General features: G+C 37.0%; 1 protein-coding gene and 1 long non-coding RNA gene across 7 annotated transcripts in view; one reads left to right on the forward strand and one right to left on the reverse strand.

Annotated features, from left to right (window-relative positions):
• DENND5B (DENN domain containing 5B) overlaps window positions 1–18,303 on the forward strand; it is a 217,289-nt gene that overhangs the window by 98,271 nt on the left and 100,715 nt on the right. For 2 of the 6 annotated variants that reach the window (XM_081591659.1, XM_081591660.1), the window contains exons 2-4: window positions 1,432–1,497; window positions 4,360–4,469; window positions 14,256–14,922. In XM_081591659.1, coding sequence (XP_081447785.1) covers window positions 1,432–1,497; window positions 4,360–4,469; window positions 14,256–14,922 — 843 coding nt within the window. The remainder of the gene's footprint in view (window positions 1–1,431; window positions 1,498–4,359; window positions 4,470–14,255; window positions 14,923–18,303) is intronic. The other 4 variants (XM_081591661.1, XM_081591662.1, XM_081591663.1 and 1 more) reach the window with 3 other exon arrangements.
• Window positions 1–18,303, reverse strand: part of LOC145546030 (uncharacterized) — a 1,126,586-nt gene that overhangs the window by 22,747 nt on the left and 1,085,536 nt on the right. The window lies entirely within an intron of this gene.

Below are 18,303 nucleotides of genomic sequence, written 5' to 3' on the forward strand. Positions count from 1 at the left end.
AACTTTGAGATATCGATGGGAAGATTTGGACCCATGATTATCATTATTTGGCTCTTTAAAGGGCAGACTCTGACATCTTTTTAAAGATGTCTAAAAACTGTAGACATCTGGGTAACCCATAAAATACAGAAGTTTGAACACTCTTTGAAGCTTCCAAGTCACAGAGCTCTACTGTAAATTCCCCCCTTCACCTCAAGTGTGAATATTTTAATAGGCTGTGTCCTCATTGTAGTAAAACTTTTCCCCAAGAGTTGATATTTCTTACAAGTACCTAAGAAGATAGTTGACTAATGGAATCTCTACTGAGCAAACTTCAGCTTGTGCTTGCATAGTAATTTACAAAAGATAGAATAATTAAAAGATTGGATGTAATATATGTTTTTGTCCTTACATTAAATCATTTTTAAATTTTAAAAAATTTAAACTTTACAATTTTTAAAAATTTTAAAGACTTGTTTTTAATATTTTTAAAACAGATTTGATTTTTAGAAACAGTTTTAGATTTACAGAAAAATTGAGAAGATAATACAGAGTTCCCACACACCCACACACTCTCCATCCATGCACATAGTTTTCCCTATCATTTACATCCTAGGGTGGTGCCATTCATGTGTTGCAATTAATGAATCAATATTATTGTTAACTAAAATCTATACTTTATTCAAATTTCCCGGTGCTTACTTAATGTCCTTTCTGTGTTGGAGGAGCCCATCCATTATACCACATTATGCCTGTTTTCTCTCCTTAGGCTCCTCTCAGCTATGATAATTTCTGAGACCTTACTTGTTTTTGATGACCTTGACAGTTTTGTCAAGTATTTATCCAGGTGTATTGTAGGTTGCTCCTCTTGGAATTTGTCTTACTTTTTTCTACTGGTTAGATAGGGGTTGTAGGATCATATGGACTATGTTTAGCCTTGTAAAAACTGCCAAACTTTTTGCATTACCGCCAGCAATTTATGAGTTATCTTTGCATACTTGTCAGATCTTGGTATAGTCAGTTTCTTGAACTTCAGCCAATCTGATAGGTTTATAGAAGTTGGGATGCAATTTCCATAGTTCATCTTTTAGTCTTACTATCATATTTTATTGTATCTGGCTTTAGAAACATTAGCTTGCTCCTGATACTTCTTTTTAAATTAGCATTAAGAAAAGAACATGTACCTTTTCCCATATGAATAACTGTTACAGATGTTTAAATAGCATTTCACTTTTTACATTAAAATGCAATTACTTATTCTCTTTGCTTTCTTATCACTAATAGCCTATAAGCTACATACTGTTGGTGTTGTGTTCTGTTGATGTTAATGTCTCATGTTTAATTGCTTTTAATTTTTTTAATTCTTATTTTCCATTCTTCAGAGTCATTATTGCTTTTTTGTTTGTGTTTCTTTGTTCATAAAAGCTTTTTTGTTTCTATTACATTATGTAGTTTTGTACCAATGGCTAGAAGCAGATCGTCATGGCAAGAGCCAAGATGCTGCAAATACGACTTCAGGTAAAAATAAAAAGTTGAGGTGTTAGAAGCTATTATCTTAATTCACCCCAAGCCCATCGTAATTGTTTCCTTATTCAGTTTTGCTTAGGCAAAAAAAAAGTGTTATTTTGTATTTCTGTTCTCTTATTTGCATCTTAATTTTTGTAAAGATCTCATTTGCTTCAAGCCTTGAAGAAATTAATTCATTAGTCTTTAAGCTCTCTTGGCAGATATGTTCTATTTTCTTAGGTGGAAAGGCTTAATTGTAGTTTAAGTTTAGTAGGAGGTTATTTGGCAATATTACTTGAAATTAAGTCTACTTGTAGTTGTTGCGAGGGATATTAATAATTGCACAAATTTATAATCCTTGTTTATTTCAGGATAATGTTTGAAAGATGGATTTTAGGTTAATTAAAGCATCCTTATGTAATTTTCATTTCCTGGGAATCCAGATTCTTAGACTGGTTCATTTTTCCTGCTAAGTCCTAAACAGTAAATTCTGAGTTAGAGGTTTATGGGTTCAAAATGCAAAGGTTAGGTTGTTCCCCTGTCTCACATCTCCAAAAGTCATCTCCATGATTCTTTTCTTTGACTAATATTAGTAGGAATAGCTGCATTTACTCACTTCTAAATCCTTAACAGTGTTATCAGAATTTCTAGTCAGCTTGTCTCCAAATTTTCTTCAAAATAATATTTGCCAAGACAGCTGTATATACAGCAATGATCTTCCCCCCTTTTAGAGCAGTCTAATAAGAAGTGGTGCTGGTGGTAGTGGTGGTGGTGGTGATGGTTCTGTTTTTCTTTCATTAGATTTGTATTTCTGTTTTGTGGGGTTTTGTTTTTGTGAAATTCTTTTTCTCTCCAGGTGGTTTTCTTTCTCTCTCTTCTGGTTGATTCATTGTTCCTCGAGTGTGTGGTGTTCCTTAGTTAACAGGACAATTATATTGAAAATAGCAGTGTCATGACTTTTTCTGATTTATTTCCTGTCATATTAATAACTTGATATATGAATGAAGATAAAATTACTATTTTAACCAAACTCAGGCAGGAATTCATTAAAAGGTAAGTGTTGCAAGGATTTATATCCTCTTTATATGCTGTTTCTTCTGCCCCTGCAGTATTTCATATTTTATTTACATTTGTGAATGATAAAATGAGCATTTTTGGTATTTGAGGGAAGGTAAAGGAGAGGGTTTCTTGATGGCTGGGTATTATCTAAGGTGAGATTATCCTTTTGCTATGTCACTGGCACAGTCAACAGCATAAACCTTAGAACCAGGAGAGAATTTTAGTTTTGCTTTTTCTCTGACTTAAACTGAAGTGAAATGTAACCTTTTTTAATGAAGAAGTAAATAATCTAAAAATTCTTAGTGTTTGCATAAGAATCTAGTGCCAACTTAAAGATAACCATTTACTCTTTCTGAAATCAACCATGAACGCTGACTCATTTCTTTGGACATAGTGACTCTTGAATGGTTTCACATTTTCCACTGACTTTTCCCATGTTCACATACCCTAGAAGCATGGTGCAGAAATTGATAAACTTTCACTGGGGACACCTTTGACAGTGTCTCTTCTAGAAGTGAAAGCTCTTTATTCTTGTCACTTAGAAGATGAAAATATGAGGTAGAAAGATAGAGATGGAGTGCTTGCCTAAATAACTAAGAGGAATCCAAAGGAAAAAGATTGTTAGCCAAGGACCTAAATTAGAAGTAATAGGTTAGTTGTTGCAGCAGATCTGTTTAAATTATGTGCCTTTATTCAAAAACACTCGTGTGTGTTTTATATTGCATTCTCCAACAAAATTTTAGAATGTGACTTTCCCCTCCATCTGAGATCTGTTAAGTTTCACACTGAAAGGTGTTTTAGTGTGTATCTTTTAGATTTTTACCAGAGATGGAAACTGAATCTAGCTAGGTGTCCATATGTAACTCATTAATTGCTTTTTGTTTGTACAAATACTGGTAAGTAGCATTTATCTTTGGATATATCAGCTTGTGTTTTGTAATTAAAACTTGAAAAGTAGAAAAAACACAGGAGACAGATGGTATTGCTCCCAAGGTCTTTATGACTCCTTAATCTCAACTTTTTGACATTGAGAATTTAAGATCCATCCATATTAAAATATTTCATGAAACTAAGGCATTTGGAGGTAGCAGGTCTCATGGAAGTTAATTTGGTTAAGGACTTTAAAGAACTGAGCTGACAGCTTTACTGAATTTTGTTATATGTAATGATCAAAGCGTAGCCTTTTACCTTTTCAGGATTTTAACAGGTGATGAATTTGGCTTAGAATAGCTTCATTTTAGAGGTTAGTGTTCTTTATTGTGTCCTGTTTACTAAACCAGACAACTTAGTAATGATGTTTCTGATTCTATTAATTCTTATAAAAGCATGGAGATGCAGTCACATTTATCAGAGGATTTTGTGGAAACTCAAGCAAACTTGCCTCCTTTGGGCACTGCACCATTAAGTTTATCTATGTACAAAATTTCAGAATCTTAATTACAGTTAGTTTATTTTGAGATATTTCTTTAGTGAGTTAAATGTTTCCAAATTTTTTTTTTTTTTTTTGGTCATCATGTGTTGAAATGAGGACAGTAATTAGGTCACAGTAAGGATTATTGTAGTGTATCTTGATTTTTAGTATCAGTTGTCTAGCCAGGATTTTAAAATTTGTATTCTGAAGTTTTAAATGCACGTCTCTTATTAAAAGTTCCTTTTTAGTTGTCCATGGAAAAATTTACAAGCCAGACTATTAGAGGTAGAAATTGAATCAGATTTCAACATTATCACTCAACATATCTACAAAATAAAAATAAAATTATGACATGCTATTGAAAAAATTCTAGATATTAACTAATTATTAATTATCTGTTGTAGGTGAAAATTTTGACCAGAGTCCTTTGAGAAGAACATTCAAATCCAAAGTTCTGGCCCACTATCCTCAGAATATAGAATGGAACCCTTTTGATCAAGATGCAGTAAACATGGTATGTGGTTTTTTTTCTCCTCTTCAGCCTTATTTTTATTTTATTAATATGACAGTTGTGACTATATTTTGAATTTATACATTATTTCATTTAATTTAACCCTTTAAATAAAAAAGTTTTTTAAATGGTATTATCCTCATTTTACAGATGTGGAAAATGAAGCTCAGAGAAGTTAAGTAACTTGCCTAAGATCCCCATAGCTAATTAGTACATACAACAGACCCTCAGCAGCCCATTTTCTTTTCCTGCTATTAAGCTGTGTGGTGAATTTGCATTAATTAATACATAGATGCTTTGATGATAGTGATAATAGTTTGTTTCCTGGAGAGGAGCCTGACGGAAGGTGCGTGATTAGTTTTCATATTTCAAGGAATGTTATATGCTGCTGCTAAGTCGCTTCAGTTGTGTCCGACTCTGTGCGACCCCATAGACGGCAGCCCACCAGGCTCCCCCGTCCCTGGGACTCTCTAGGCAAGAACACTGGAGTGGGTTGCCATTTCCTTCTCCAATGCATGAAAGTGAAAACTGAAAGTGAAGTAGCTCAGTCGTGTCTGACTCTTAGCGAACCCATGGACTGCAGCTTACCAGGCTCCTCCGTCCGTGGAATTTTCCAGGCAAGAGTTCTGGAGTGGGTTGCTGTTGCCTTCTCCATGTTATATAATGGGTCTGTAATTTATCATGTTCACAAAGTAAGGTAGGAAAGGAACTTAAGTGCCTCATTTAGACATTAGTAGGAATTTGTTTATAAGGAATTTAAAATAAAGTAATTAGTTACCAGTGGTGATTGTAAGTCCCATTAGAAGTTCTTAAAAATACGGTCGGTCATAATTTTCAGGTCAGTTAGGAACAGTTCTTCTTAGAAGTCTGGGAAATATTTTGTACCTCCATGAACTCTGCAATTATAAAAATCAGGGGGCCCCAAAGTGAGCAAATCAGAGATCAGGTACCATAGGCACAAAAATGATTAAAGGTGGACTAAGACACATAGATGTGGTTCTTTTTGAGTATTTTAAAGGTGGAACCAAAAGATCCCATTATGATGTGATACTGTAAGGGAAGAAAATATTTAGTAGATACCTGTTAGGTCCCTTATATATGTTACTTTCACATACTTGCTTACATGTACCCAGTGAGGATTATTATTCATATTTTACAGAGATTAAGTTAGTTGCCCAGAGTTGTACAGGGAGTCTCAGAGATTAAATCCAGATTATTTTTACTCTCTAGTTCACTTTTTTCCCACCTGCATGCTACTTCCCCCAAAGAAAAACTATATATTTTTAATAACATGGTTTTCACCTGCTCTCAGTGATATGGTATTTCTATATCACAGTAAACCCATCATTCCAGTCTGATGTTACTGCAAGAAGGGAATATCATGGTATCTTTTCTAAGGACAGATGACTAAGGCACATGGTACTTCAACTTTGATTCTTTACTGAGCATGGTATAGTTACTTCTCTAAACTGTTGCCCTATAGCAGAGTAACAGGAGATGTCACTTTGCTAGAAGTTAATATTGTAGGGCCTAGCCTCATCTTTGGTGAAGACAGCACTGTAGATATTAAGCAGAATACAACTGCTAGTCATATTTATGAGACTTGGAGAAGTACAGACAAGCTTCTTACTAAAATAGTCAGCAAACAGCAGTGACAAAAAATAAATTATCAGCTGCTTATGCCAGAAAATTAATGGAAAGATATTAATGATATAAAAGAGTACCTAAATGAAACAATGGAAAAATGGATAAGAATGTAAATAGATTATAACATTAATCTTCTTAAATTAGTAATATGTTTCAAAATATTTATAAATTATTCTTTGAGAAGTCAGAATGGTGTCCAAAACTAGATTCTTATTATCATATGAATCCACAGTCATTTTGAACAAAATGCTGCACTTGATGTGTTTTATTAGTTTTAATCATTTGGATGGCTTAATAGTAAGATATCTGTGTTAACCTTTGCCTCTGTCTAGCATTTATCTTTTGGAGAAGGAAATGGCAACCCATTCCAGTACTCTTGCCTGGAAAATCCCATGGACGGAGGAGCGTGGTAGGCTGTAGTCCTTGGGGTCACGGAAGAGTTGGATACGACTGAGTGACTTCACTTTCACTTTTCACTTTCATGCATTGGAGAAGGAAATGGCAACCCACTCCAGTGTTCTTGCCTGGAGAATCCCAGGGATGGGGGAGCCTGGTGGGCTGCCGTCTGTGGGGTCGCACAGAGTCGGACACGACTGAAGCAACTTAGCAGCAGCAGCAGCATTTATCTTTAAAGCAATTGTCTGCTTCCTTGACTGTCTTTAATATTGTCTTTACCTCTTGTCTCTGAATTATTTTATGTAAACAGGAAACATTTCCCTCTGAAGAATAGACTAGTAGGCTTGTGTTTTGATGCTTAAACACAATACAGCATTTTGTTTATTGCTGCAGATCTAAAAGAATTTGCTAGTACTCCTTGAAAATCTCTGTAAAGCATTCCATTAAACTAGTCTGCATTTGGGTCATAGATTTACTGCCCTTAATTTCCTCTTTGATTTATTAGTAAGTGCATTTGTATGAAGCTATAATTTATTCCCACCTAAAGGTAGAAAGCTTTGTTCTTAGCTTTAGCAAGACCCCACTCCAATAAGTTACTGCCTTCTATAATATCACTCATTCTGCTAACAAAGTGGAGCTTTGAATAAGGATCATTAATTTCATACAAATTAAGTCCCCCAAAGCAATGAAATTTGTTAAACAAAAAATCCATGTATATGAGTGCAGTGCATATGTAACAGAAAATAGGTATGTGACATTTGAAATTTTCTGAATTAATTGCTTTTATATCTCTTTTGGTTGTGGATTCACAGATTTTTGTGGGAAAACAAATGGAAATATCATAAAACAGAGAGAAAACAATAATATACCCACCACCCAGAAATAACAGATGTCAACATTTGACAAATTTGCTTCAGATCCATATCTTTCCTCTTAAATGAAACAAAGCAATGCAAATGGAGCTGAAGTTCCCCGCTCCGCCCCCCCATTTCATATCTCCTAATGAAATCTGTATATTAGCATCTGTGACTGTCTATGTAATGTTCTAGTAGATAGAGCTTATCCTTACGAATGTAGTGCACCTAGGAATGATTAGGAAGAAAATGTGGTCAATACCTTTTTAAGCATGTTCTGTGGAATATAAAGATTCCATTTTGTGTATATGTCCTAAATAAAACATCTTATGTATAAATTTTCAGACAATTGAAGAGTAATAACTATTATATAGTTCTTTATAAAGCTCAATTTACTGTTAACTTTGATTCCAAAGAAGAGTGAAGTGGAATGATGAGTAAAGAGTAAAGGATACATTGTAACTGGCCCCCTGCTGCCTGTCTTTTTCATTCTCACACTACAGCTTCTGTTTCTGCTTTCATTTCTCTCTGGAAGGCTCTTCCACTTCTTCCTCTAGTGAATTCCTCATATTGACATTTCAGATTTCATTTTAAACATGATTTCCTCAGAGAAGCCATTCCTGACCACCACCTTCCACCGCCCTTCCAACATTTAGCCAGGTCCCCTTAAGTTCTCTTGGCACCTTATACCTTTTGCAGCACCATTACAGTTACAATTAATTAATTATATAGCTGGTTGTCCGACTTCTTGTCTCCTGCTATAAAGTAAGAACCATTAGGACAGGAACACACTCTTATTCCTTGTGATAGGTGTCTCACAGTTAAAGAATTCACCTGCTTAGCAGGAAATGCAGGTTTGATCCCTTGATCGGGAAGATCCCTTGGAGAAGGAAATGCAGTCCCCTGCAGTATGGGCAGAGGAGCCTGGCGGTCAACAGTCCATGGGGTTGCAAAGAGTTAGACACCACTTAGCGACTAAACCACCATATCCTTAGCTTTGCACATAGTTGAGGTTCAGACCATTAAATAAATGAAGGATTGTATGCTTGCTTACAGAACTTCACTTCCCCATCTTTGATCAGGTATCACCTCCACTGCAAAACTATCTCTTAAGCAGGAATAGTTAGGTGCTCTGTCTTCTCTGTTCCTGAAACAGGTTGAACACACTCCGTAGCAATAGGGATCACATTGTTTTGTAACTGTTGGTTTATATGTCTCTCTTTCCTATTAGACTGTAAACTTCCAGAAGTAAAGAATTATTTTCATACTTGTCTTCTGAGTTATCAAGATCTAATGCAATATATGACATAAAGTAAATGTTTATTTTTTTAACCAGTTTATTTATCTATTTTTTAACTTTAAAATATTGTATTTGTTTTGCCATACATTGACATGAATTCACCATGAGTGTACATGTGTTCCCCTTCCAGAACCTCCCCCCAACCTCCCTCCCCATCCCATCCCTCCGGGTCATCCTGGTACACCAGCCCTGAGCACCCTGTATCACGCATCGAACCTGGACTGGCGATTCGTTTCACATGTGATAATTTGCATGCTTCAGTGCCATTCTCCCATATCATCCCACCCTCGCCCTCTCACATAGAGTCCATGATACTGTTCTATTTATCTGTGTCTCTTTTGATGTCTTGCATACAGGGTTATCTTTACCAATTAACTAAATTAAATGGAGAAGGAAAGAAGGAAGGAACGGAAAACTGACTGACTCATTAAGAGTTTTCTGAATAGCTTTTATTTGTAGCATGCGAGAAAAGGAATGGGATTAATAGAGCCATAGAAAATGGGGGAAAAATTGTTAGAGTTCTAGCCACACTGACTAAAAGAGTCCAGAGAGGTAATAAGGATTTTGGTCACTCAAACCAGGAAAGGTATACAGCATTGTGAGCCTACCGTGGCTCAAGTAATCTAGCCAGTGACAGTCTGGTTAGCAGTGACAGCTCTTAAGTTTTTTAGTTGTCGTGAGAGTGGGGTGGGGAGAGGATATTGTTAGTAAACATCAGTATTAGAGGATAAAAGATAATGATTGTCATGGTGAGCAAATCTTGATTTATAGCTTAGAATTATGAAAAATAAGCAAGTCATATGATTCTCACTTTTAAAAATGAAAAAGCAATAGCATTTTCCAACTATGGTTCCCAGATTAGAAATATAATTCTTACTTTTTTTTATTTGTAGGAGAATTTAAGAATTCTTAACAGCTGTTATCTGTAGCATAGAAAGTCATTCTTCACTTTGGGCACAACTTTTGGCAAGCTTTTCCTGTAAAAGTTTGAATGCATGCTAAAGAAAACTACAGACCCTTAAGGGAATATTTGGCAGCTCTTCAAAAACAGTTTGAGCTTGAATTTAATGGTTTATGATGTCAGGAAAGCCTGTCAATTAAATTAAGTCTTTATGTTGACTTTGGAGGTCACTATGTTTCTGTATTGCCTACTTGATGTATAAAGAGAACTATGGACTGAATGAAGAGATGAACTAAATCTGATCCTGTACCCTGAGCTGTTGTTTTTGATTGTTTTCTTGTTCGTTGCTTTATTCATTCATTTAAAAGATACTTATGTATGCCATGCACTGTGCTGTGCAGGTTTGAGCTTAGCCTGAGGCAAGACTGATTCAGGTCATCCTTCCTATAACCTTTATTGACTCTAGTAAATGTGTCAGATGAATTTTCATTCATAATCAGTAGAGGATCTCATTGACTTGTTACAATGAAAGCAACCTTAATCTAAAGACCTAATTATGAAAATATCCTGCCATGGCCTTTTTTTCCAAGATTAGGAATAAGCAAAATTTCCCCCCAAAAAATCCAGATATTCATGTGTTTTATCTAAATCTGTATCTTATTCTGCCCAAATACACACAATAATTTAATTTTTGTCAACATACATATACCATAATGATTAAAGCTACTATAGCTGTTTCCAATTCTCATGTTCAGTGATGTGAAATATAAAGACATTTTCACTGAGATATTTATGCTGAGCTTCACGGTTTTTGCTTTTTACCTTTATCAGTCATCATTTATTATGGCCCAAATACTATATTGTTCCAAGTGTGGTACTCTTGAATGGTTAAAGCTATTACCAGTCCTTGAGTAGTTTTTCAGTCTAGAGATGAGACAAAATTAGAGAAACTACTGACGTGTGTCATACATATGCAATGTACATATGTATACTGTGGTGCAGGGCTTTAACTGCTTCATTCAATAAAAGCTTTTTAGAGGAGAGGTGACGTTTTAATGGCATTTATGGGATGAAAACTATTTTTTTATGGAAAGATAAATTCAGGCCTCTTTAAGGTAGTTATATGGAGACTTACAGGGAGTAAGGGAGTGTTTTGGGTATCTATAGCTGCATAACAAACCATCTCAGTGTTACTTAGTGACTTAAAACATAGACTTGCAGGGTTTTTTTTCCCCCACACAGAGGCCAGATAGCTGAGTGTTGTGGGCTGTGCAGTCTTTGTCACAGTGATTCACCTCTATTGTTGTAGTGCAAAAGCAGCTAGACAGTGCTTAAATGAAGGAGTGCGATTGTGTACCAATAAGATTTTATTTTCAAAGGCATGTGGCAGGTTGGATTTGACCTGAAAGCTGTAGTCTCTTCATTTAAAACAATAAAGCCATCATTCTGCTTACAGATCTGCAGTTTGGGTAGGGTTTGGGGCAGAGTAGCCCTCCTTTGTTCTAGCAGGTGTCAGTTAGGGTGGATTGAAGGCTGAGGACTAGGATTGTCTGAAGGCCCACAGCAGAGTAGGTGAGCTGAAGAGCAGTGGAGAGTGGAGCAAGAGCTGCTGGGGCCGAGTCATGTAGAGCCTCACAGGGGCCTTGTAGTGTGAAGATTTCACCTTCTAACAAAATGAGAGACATTGGAGGGTTTTGAATAGTGGCAAGATCGAACATATTTTTTTAAGAATCACTTTGGCTGCTATATATGAGGAGCAGGTTATTGAGGACAAGGACAAAAGCAAGGAGATGGGTTAACAGGCTATTATATTAAATAGTCATCCAGATAAGAGAAGACTATGGCTTAGATTAGAGAAGTAAGAGTAATGATGGAAGTAATTTGTTCCTGAATATATTTTTGAAGGTAGAACTGGTCTCTTTTGATGGATTGGGTAATGGAGTGAGCAAGAAAGAAAGGAGTCAAGGTTGACTCCGAGGCTCTGAGCATTCCTGCTGCCTCCTGAGAACCTCTGGGGAAGCCACCGCCCTCACACATGCCAGAAGGTTGATGTGCTAAGCAGCACTTCAGTTTCTGTCCCTGTCCTGCTGAAAACTCTCCAGAGGTTTCTCATCCCCCTCCTCAGACTTCTGCTGTGACTCTCCAAGGCCCTTTGGGGTCCAGTATCTCCTGCAGTTGCTCTCCCCTCCCCACACCTTTCGTTCTGCTCCCCACCCACAGTGAACTTCACATTCTGTCTTCTGGGCTTTTGCCCATGCCCTCTCTGCCTTCATTTCATCTCATTAAAACCTGTACTTATCCTCAGGTCTCCACTTGGGCTTCCCTCATTTTTTCCTCTGGTCATTTGTTATTTTTAGTCACTATGTCATGTCCACCTTACCTACGTCCTGAGACCACCTTACCTACCTCCTGAGAAATCTGTACGCAGGTCAAGAAGCAACAGTTAGAACTGGACATGGAACAACAGACTGGTTCCAAATAGGGAAAGGAGTACGTCAAGGCTGTATATTGTCACCCTGCTTATTTAACTCATATACAGAGTACATCATGCAAAATGCCAGGCTGGATGTAGCACAAGCTGGAATCAAGATTGCTGGGAGAAATATCAATAACCTCAGATATGCAGATGAAACTACCCTTAACGGCAGAAAGTGAAGAGGAACTAAAGAGCCTGTTGATAAAAGTGAAAGAGGAGAGTGAAAAAGCTGGCTTAAAACTCAACATTCAGAAAACTAAGATCATGGCATCTGGTTCCATCACTTCAAGGCAAATAGATGGGGAAACAATGGAAACAGTGAGAGACTTTATCTTTTTGGGCTCCAAAATCACTGAGGATGATGACTGCAGCCATGAAATTAAAAGACGCTGTTCCTTGGAAGAAAAGCTATGACCAACCTAGACAGCATATGAAAAAGCAGAGACATTACTTTGCTGACAAAGGTCCATCTAGTCAAAGCTATGGTTTTTCCAAGTAGTCACGTGTGGATGTGAGAGTTGGACTATAAAGAAAGCTGAGTGCCAAAGAATTGATGCTTTAGAACTGTGGTGTTGGAGAAAACTCTTGAGAGTCCCTTGGACTGCAAGGAGATACAACCAGTCCATCCTAAAGGAAATCAGTCCTGAATGTTCATTGGAAGGACTGATGCTCAAGCTTTGGCTACCTGATGCGAAGAACTGACTCATTGGAAAAGACCCTGATGCTGGGAAGGATTGAAGGCGGGAGGAGACGGGGATGACAGAGGATGAGATGATTGGATGGCATTACTGACTTGATGGACATGAGTTTGCACAAGCTCCAGGAGTTGGTGATAGACAGAGAGGCCTGGTGTGCTGCAGTCCATGGGGAGTCGGACACAACTGAGCGACTGAACTGAACTGAAGTCATGTCCGACTCTTCTGCAATCCCATGGACTGTAGCCCACCAATGCTCCTCTGTCCATGACATTTCCCAGGCAAGAATACTGGAGTGGGTTACCATTTCCTTCTCCAGGGGATCTTCCTGATCCAGGGATGGGACCTGTGTCTCCTGCACTGACAGGCGGATTTTTTTATCGCTGAGCCACCAGGAAAGTGCCTTTTAAGCCATGGTAGCTCCCTCTTCTCATTTATGTCCTCCTACTGTGTTTTTCCTAGCAGCCTATATTTACCCTATCACAGCACTTCCCATAGTTTAGTTTATATATTTTTTTAATAGTCTGTTATCCTTATTGCACTGGAAACTCCAGGGGAGCAGAAACTGTATTTCTCACCATTGTATCACTATCCTAGGGCCTAGCTCAGAAAGGCAGTTAATAAGTATTTGTTCATAGTTTGAATGAAAGGCATAACTCTTAAGGGAATTAAATTTTTTGGTAATGTGGGGATTTGGGAGAACTTCTAAATTTTATACCAGATCGATTATTAAATCTGAAATGAAAGAAAAAAAAGTCGTATGGTAAAATTATTTCTATGCAGGAAGCATATAATACAAAAGTAGAGAGGAATAATAGAAAAATTAATAATGATCATTATTTTAGGATAGTTGAACTACAATTCTGTTTTCCTTAGTATATTTCAAATTTTCTATAATTTTCTTGTTTAAAATGTTTTAGACTCAATTCTAATTTTTTATGCCTTATAAAGTATCTTAAATATAGCATCTTTAAGTCTTCAGGTAATTGTATTCTCAAATTTGACTCAATCCTCGGTGCAAGACCTGGGACATAATCTTTGCTGGAAATAATCTGAAGTGTCGTTGTTCTACCCTTCTGCTTCAGTAAAGAAAAATCAATCCATTTTCAACATTTATTTTTCTAAGGACAAAGTAGCGTATTCAAAAGAACAAAAATTTTATTTTTATTATTCTGTGTTTAACTTTTTTCCATTTATCAAATGAACCTTCACCTATTTCTATATTTGTCTGAAACATTATCAACTTTACTCTAAAAATAAAAAGTATTAAATATTAAAATATTATATTTTATATTTATTTTATATTATATACAAATATTAAATATTTGTAAAGTGTCCTTGCGTATTTTGTCTTAAAGTCACTGATGCCGCAAATGTCATAGATAAAGAAACTAAGGCTCAGAGAAGTTACATAACTTAATGAAGGTCATAAGCTCAGATAGAACTTCACAACCATTTTTCTCTGGTTTGAATTTGTTCATATACTGCCTTCTGATGCTTTTCTTCTCCTTCCTCCACAGTTGTGCATGCCTAAAGGGCTGTCTTTCAGAACACAAACTGACAACAAAGACCCTCAGTTCCACTCATTTATAATTACCCGGGAAGATGGTTCTCGTACCTACGGTTTTGTTCTCACTTTTTATGAAGAAGTTACAAGTAAGCAAATCTGCACAGCAATGCAGACACTCTACCAGATGCACAATGCAGAGCATTACAGCAGTGTATATGCTTCATCCTCCTGCAGCATGGATTCACTGGCGAGCAGTATTGACGAGGGAGATACAACTTCCCTTTTGAAACTCCAGCGATACAACTCCTATGACATCAGCAGAGACACCCTGTATGTTTCAAAAAGTATATGTTTGATCACACCACTGCCTTTCATGCAGGCCTGCAAGAAGTTCCTTATCCAACTTTACAAGGCAGTTACCTCACAGCAGCCACCACCTTTGCCTCTTGAGAGCTACATCCATAATATTCTCTATGAGGTGCCCCTCCCACCTCCAGGGAGATCACTGAAATTTTATGGTGTTTATGAACCTGTCGTCTGCCAGAGGCCGGGGCTCGGCGAACTCCCCCTCTCCGACTACCCTCTCCGAGAGGTCTGCGAGCTCCTGGGCCTAGAGAACCTCGTGCAGGTGTTTACCTGTGTTCTTTTAGAGATGCAGATCCTTCTCTATTCGCAAGGTAGGTCTGCCCTAAATTTAGGTCTCCCAAAACCAAGTACTTATGCTCTCAGCTACCAGGGTGTATTATCAGAGCCAAATGATTGATGGTCAGAAGTTTTTTCTGTCTTGTGTAAAAGGAGAGGGTTTTAGGTAGGACCAGATGCCAAGAGGTTACTTCTCTTTTAGGTGACAGTGGCTGTAGAGAAAATAAAAGGGGAAGAAATATGAAAGCATTAGCTTGGCTGATTTGCATGTATTTATTTTTTTAATGGAAGTAACCCTTTTTTCCTGATAATACATATTCATTGTAAAAGAAACATATTTCTCTTTATAATAAAAGTGAGAGAATCCTCTTACTACCAAGACCATGTAGACTTCTCTTTTTTTTTTCCAGATTAGTAAAGATTCACATCAAAACTCAGCTGACATTGGAAAGGGACAGACAGAATTGTTAACTCTGAAGCTTCCTAAGGTGATCACCTTTGGATCTTTGCCTATGAGTGATTTCATGGAGTGAGAGAAGGGGTACAGGCATGTGAAACAGACACGATTCTCCTAGGTCTAACAGTTCCACTGAAGTTATATGGAGTTTTTGTGTTTTGTTTTCAATCCCAAAGGAAGCTATCATTGTGATGCTTTTCATTCAAAATTCTCCCAAAACATACTTTAAAAACAAACAGAATTTGGGTTTTATTTTACCAGTGCATCTGCGATGACTAATGTTGAGCCTAGACTAAAGCACTGGTTCCAATCTGAACCTGAATTTGCAGAGGAGATAGAGATGCTGTGTTTTTTGGATAGTCAATTGACAGAAAATATAAAATAGTACCTGTGCATTGATGGGTTTTTTGAAAAAAGTGGCACAAATATTTGGTTTAGCATTTTGCTAACTTGTATTTAGGCTGGCAGAACTGCAGTGCAGTCTTCTGACTGTTGCTGTCAAGCTTATTTTACCAGTTTCCTTTTTTTCTTTTCTATTTTAAATTATAAATGAGGCTGAGCCAAGTAGGCTGTATTTGTACTTCCCCATCTTGTGTGTATGTTGACACTGTTTGTGTGTTGACAGCCCTTCACGAGGTTGTATTTTCTTCAGTTTATCCTCATCGTGTTCTCTGATAATGTGTTCCAATGTCTCAGTTTTTGTTGTCAGGAAATTCTTCTCTAATGACTAATTTAAATTCTTTCCTGTCCTCGTGCTCTTAGTTTGTTAGTGCTGGTCATTACCTGCAGATCACCCTTTGGTATCCAAAATATTTAACGTTAAGTAATTCTTTCTTCTTTTCAATGTCTTCCTTTTTTCCCTGAAAGGATTGAGATTGGAGAGTTGCTTGGAGGGGCAGGGGCTTGGAGCTTAATACTTTCAGGTTTATTAGCTTATTAGTAAAAAGAATTTTAGATCCTAAATTTTTGAGAGATCTTCCCAATCATTTAGTTCTGTGTCCTTCTGTTCTACCTAGAGAAGCAATTTGGTACTGGAATAATATTGGTTTTTGAAGTGAAAACAATCATGGGTTCAAATCTCTGTTCTGTGACTTGCTAACTGAACTTTGGAGAAGGTACATAATCTTCCTATGTGTCAATCAGTTCATCTTTATGGAGATAACAGGTTTTTTCCTTCCTCTCTCACTGATTTATTCTGACAAAGTAAGAAATCTGTGCTGACTAAACGATAGCCGGTGTTGTTGTAATTATTATCAGTTTTATCAGTCCTACATAATCCTTTATAAATTATGCACTTCTTAAGTTGTGAGAATCTGACATATTCAGTTCAGTTCAGTTCAGGTCTTAGTCGTGTCCGACTCTTTGTGACCCCATGGACTGCAGCACGCCAGGCCTCCCTGTCCATCACCAACTCCAGGAGTTTTCTCAAACTCATGTCCATCGAGTCAGTGATTCCATCCAACTATCTCATCCTCTGTCATCCCCTTCTCCTCCTGCCTTCAATCTTTCCCAGCATCAGGGGCTTTTCCAATGAGTCAGTTCTTCGCAACAGGTGGCCAAAGTATTGGAGTTTCAGCTTCAGCATCAGTCCTTCCAGTGAATATTCAGGACTGATTTCCTTTAGGATGGACTGGTTGTATCTCCTTGCAGTCCAAGGGACTCTAAAGATCTTCTCCAACACCACAGTTCAAAAGCATCAATTCTTCAGTGCTCAGCTTTCTTTATAGTCCAGCTCTCACATCCATACATGACTACTGGAAAAACCATAGCTTTGATTAGATGGACCTTTGTCAGCAAAGTGATGTCTCTGCTTTTTAATGTCTCTGACATATTACTGCATTTAAAATATTAACTGTTAAATTAAATAGTCCAGGCATTTGTTTCACAGTTGAAAACTTAACAAACTTTCTCTTATACTGAAAGTGATGCTTTTTAAAGGAAAAAACTCTTCATTATCACTCTTCCTGTTTTAAATAGCACTTTATGTCTTGGTGCTTTTTCTCTGTCTTTCTGCTCTACTTCATTAGCTTATTCCATTTAGTTTATGGAGTCTGTTGAAAAGTTGCAGTTGATTAATATCTACACATTTATTTCAATTTCAAACTAAGAAGACAATATTTACGAGCATGTTTTTGTACTCAAATGAGTTCAGTTTTTTTTTTTTTTGTAACTTGGTCTTTGATTCTGAGAAGAAGAGTGAATCCTGAGATTGTAGAATTCTACATACATACATTTTTAAAGTGTCATACAAAAAAAAAACTTATAATTTTCTCATCATTCACAGAAATCACTTTGTATTAGGAATTATATGTTAAAATGCCTTGTCCATTTTGATTTTTACCCCAACACTTAATCCTCTCAACAGTGAGTTATTACTGTCCATGCTTTTGATGAAGGGGGAAATTAATGCTCAGGGAAGCTTAGTAACCTACCCAAGATCACATAGCAGTTGGGTAATGTGGTAGAGCTGAGAATGGGCTTGGATCTGTCTTTCTCCAGAATTGTTACCCACGTGTTAGCTGTATTGGACACTGCACTTAACCTCTCCTTATCTATCTCATTCTTTATTTTTATTGTATTTTTTATTTTTTAAATTTTTTGGCTGCATTGCCCAGCATATGGGACCTTAGTTCCCCGACCAGGGATTAAACCCATGCCTCCTGCAGTGGAAATTTGGAGTCTTAACTACTGGACCACCGGAGAAGTCCCCATGTCTCAGTATTTATTTTTAAATTATAAACTCACCTCTGAGGGTCTTTTGTAAAGGTTCCATATTAAATAATTGTAGATTATCTGTGTAAATGCAGATTTTAACAGCAGGAGACCCCAGTTCGATTCCTGGGTTGGGAAGATCCACTGGAGAAGGAATAGGCTACCCACTCCAGTATTCTTGGGCTTCCCTGGTGGCTCAGCTGGTAAAGAATCCGCCTGCAATGTGGGAGACCTGGGTTCAATTGTT

The sequence above is a fragment of the Giraffa tippelskirchi genome, chromosome 4 (genome assembly GCF_054371585.1).
Source record: "Giraffa tippelskirchi isolate mGirTip1 chromosome 4, T2T-mGirTip1v1.2.pri, whole genome shotgun sequence".
NCBI classification, from domain to species: domain Eukaryota; kingdom Metazoa; phylum Chordata; class Mammalia; order Artiodactyla; family Giraffidae; genus Giraffa; species Giraffa tippelskirchi.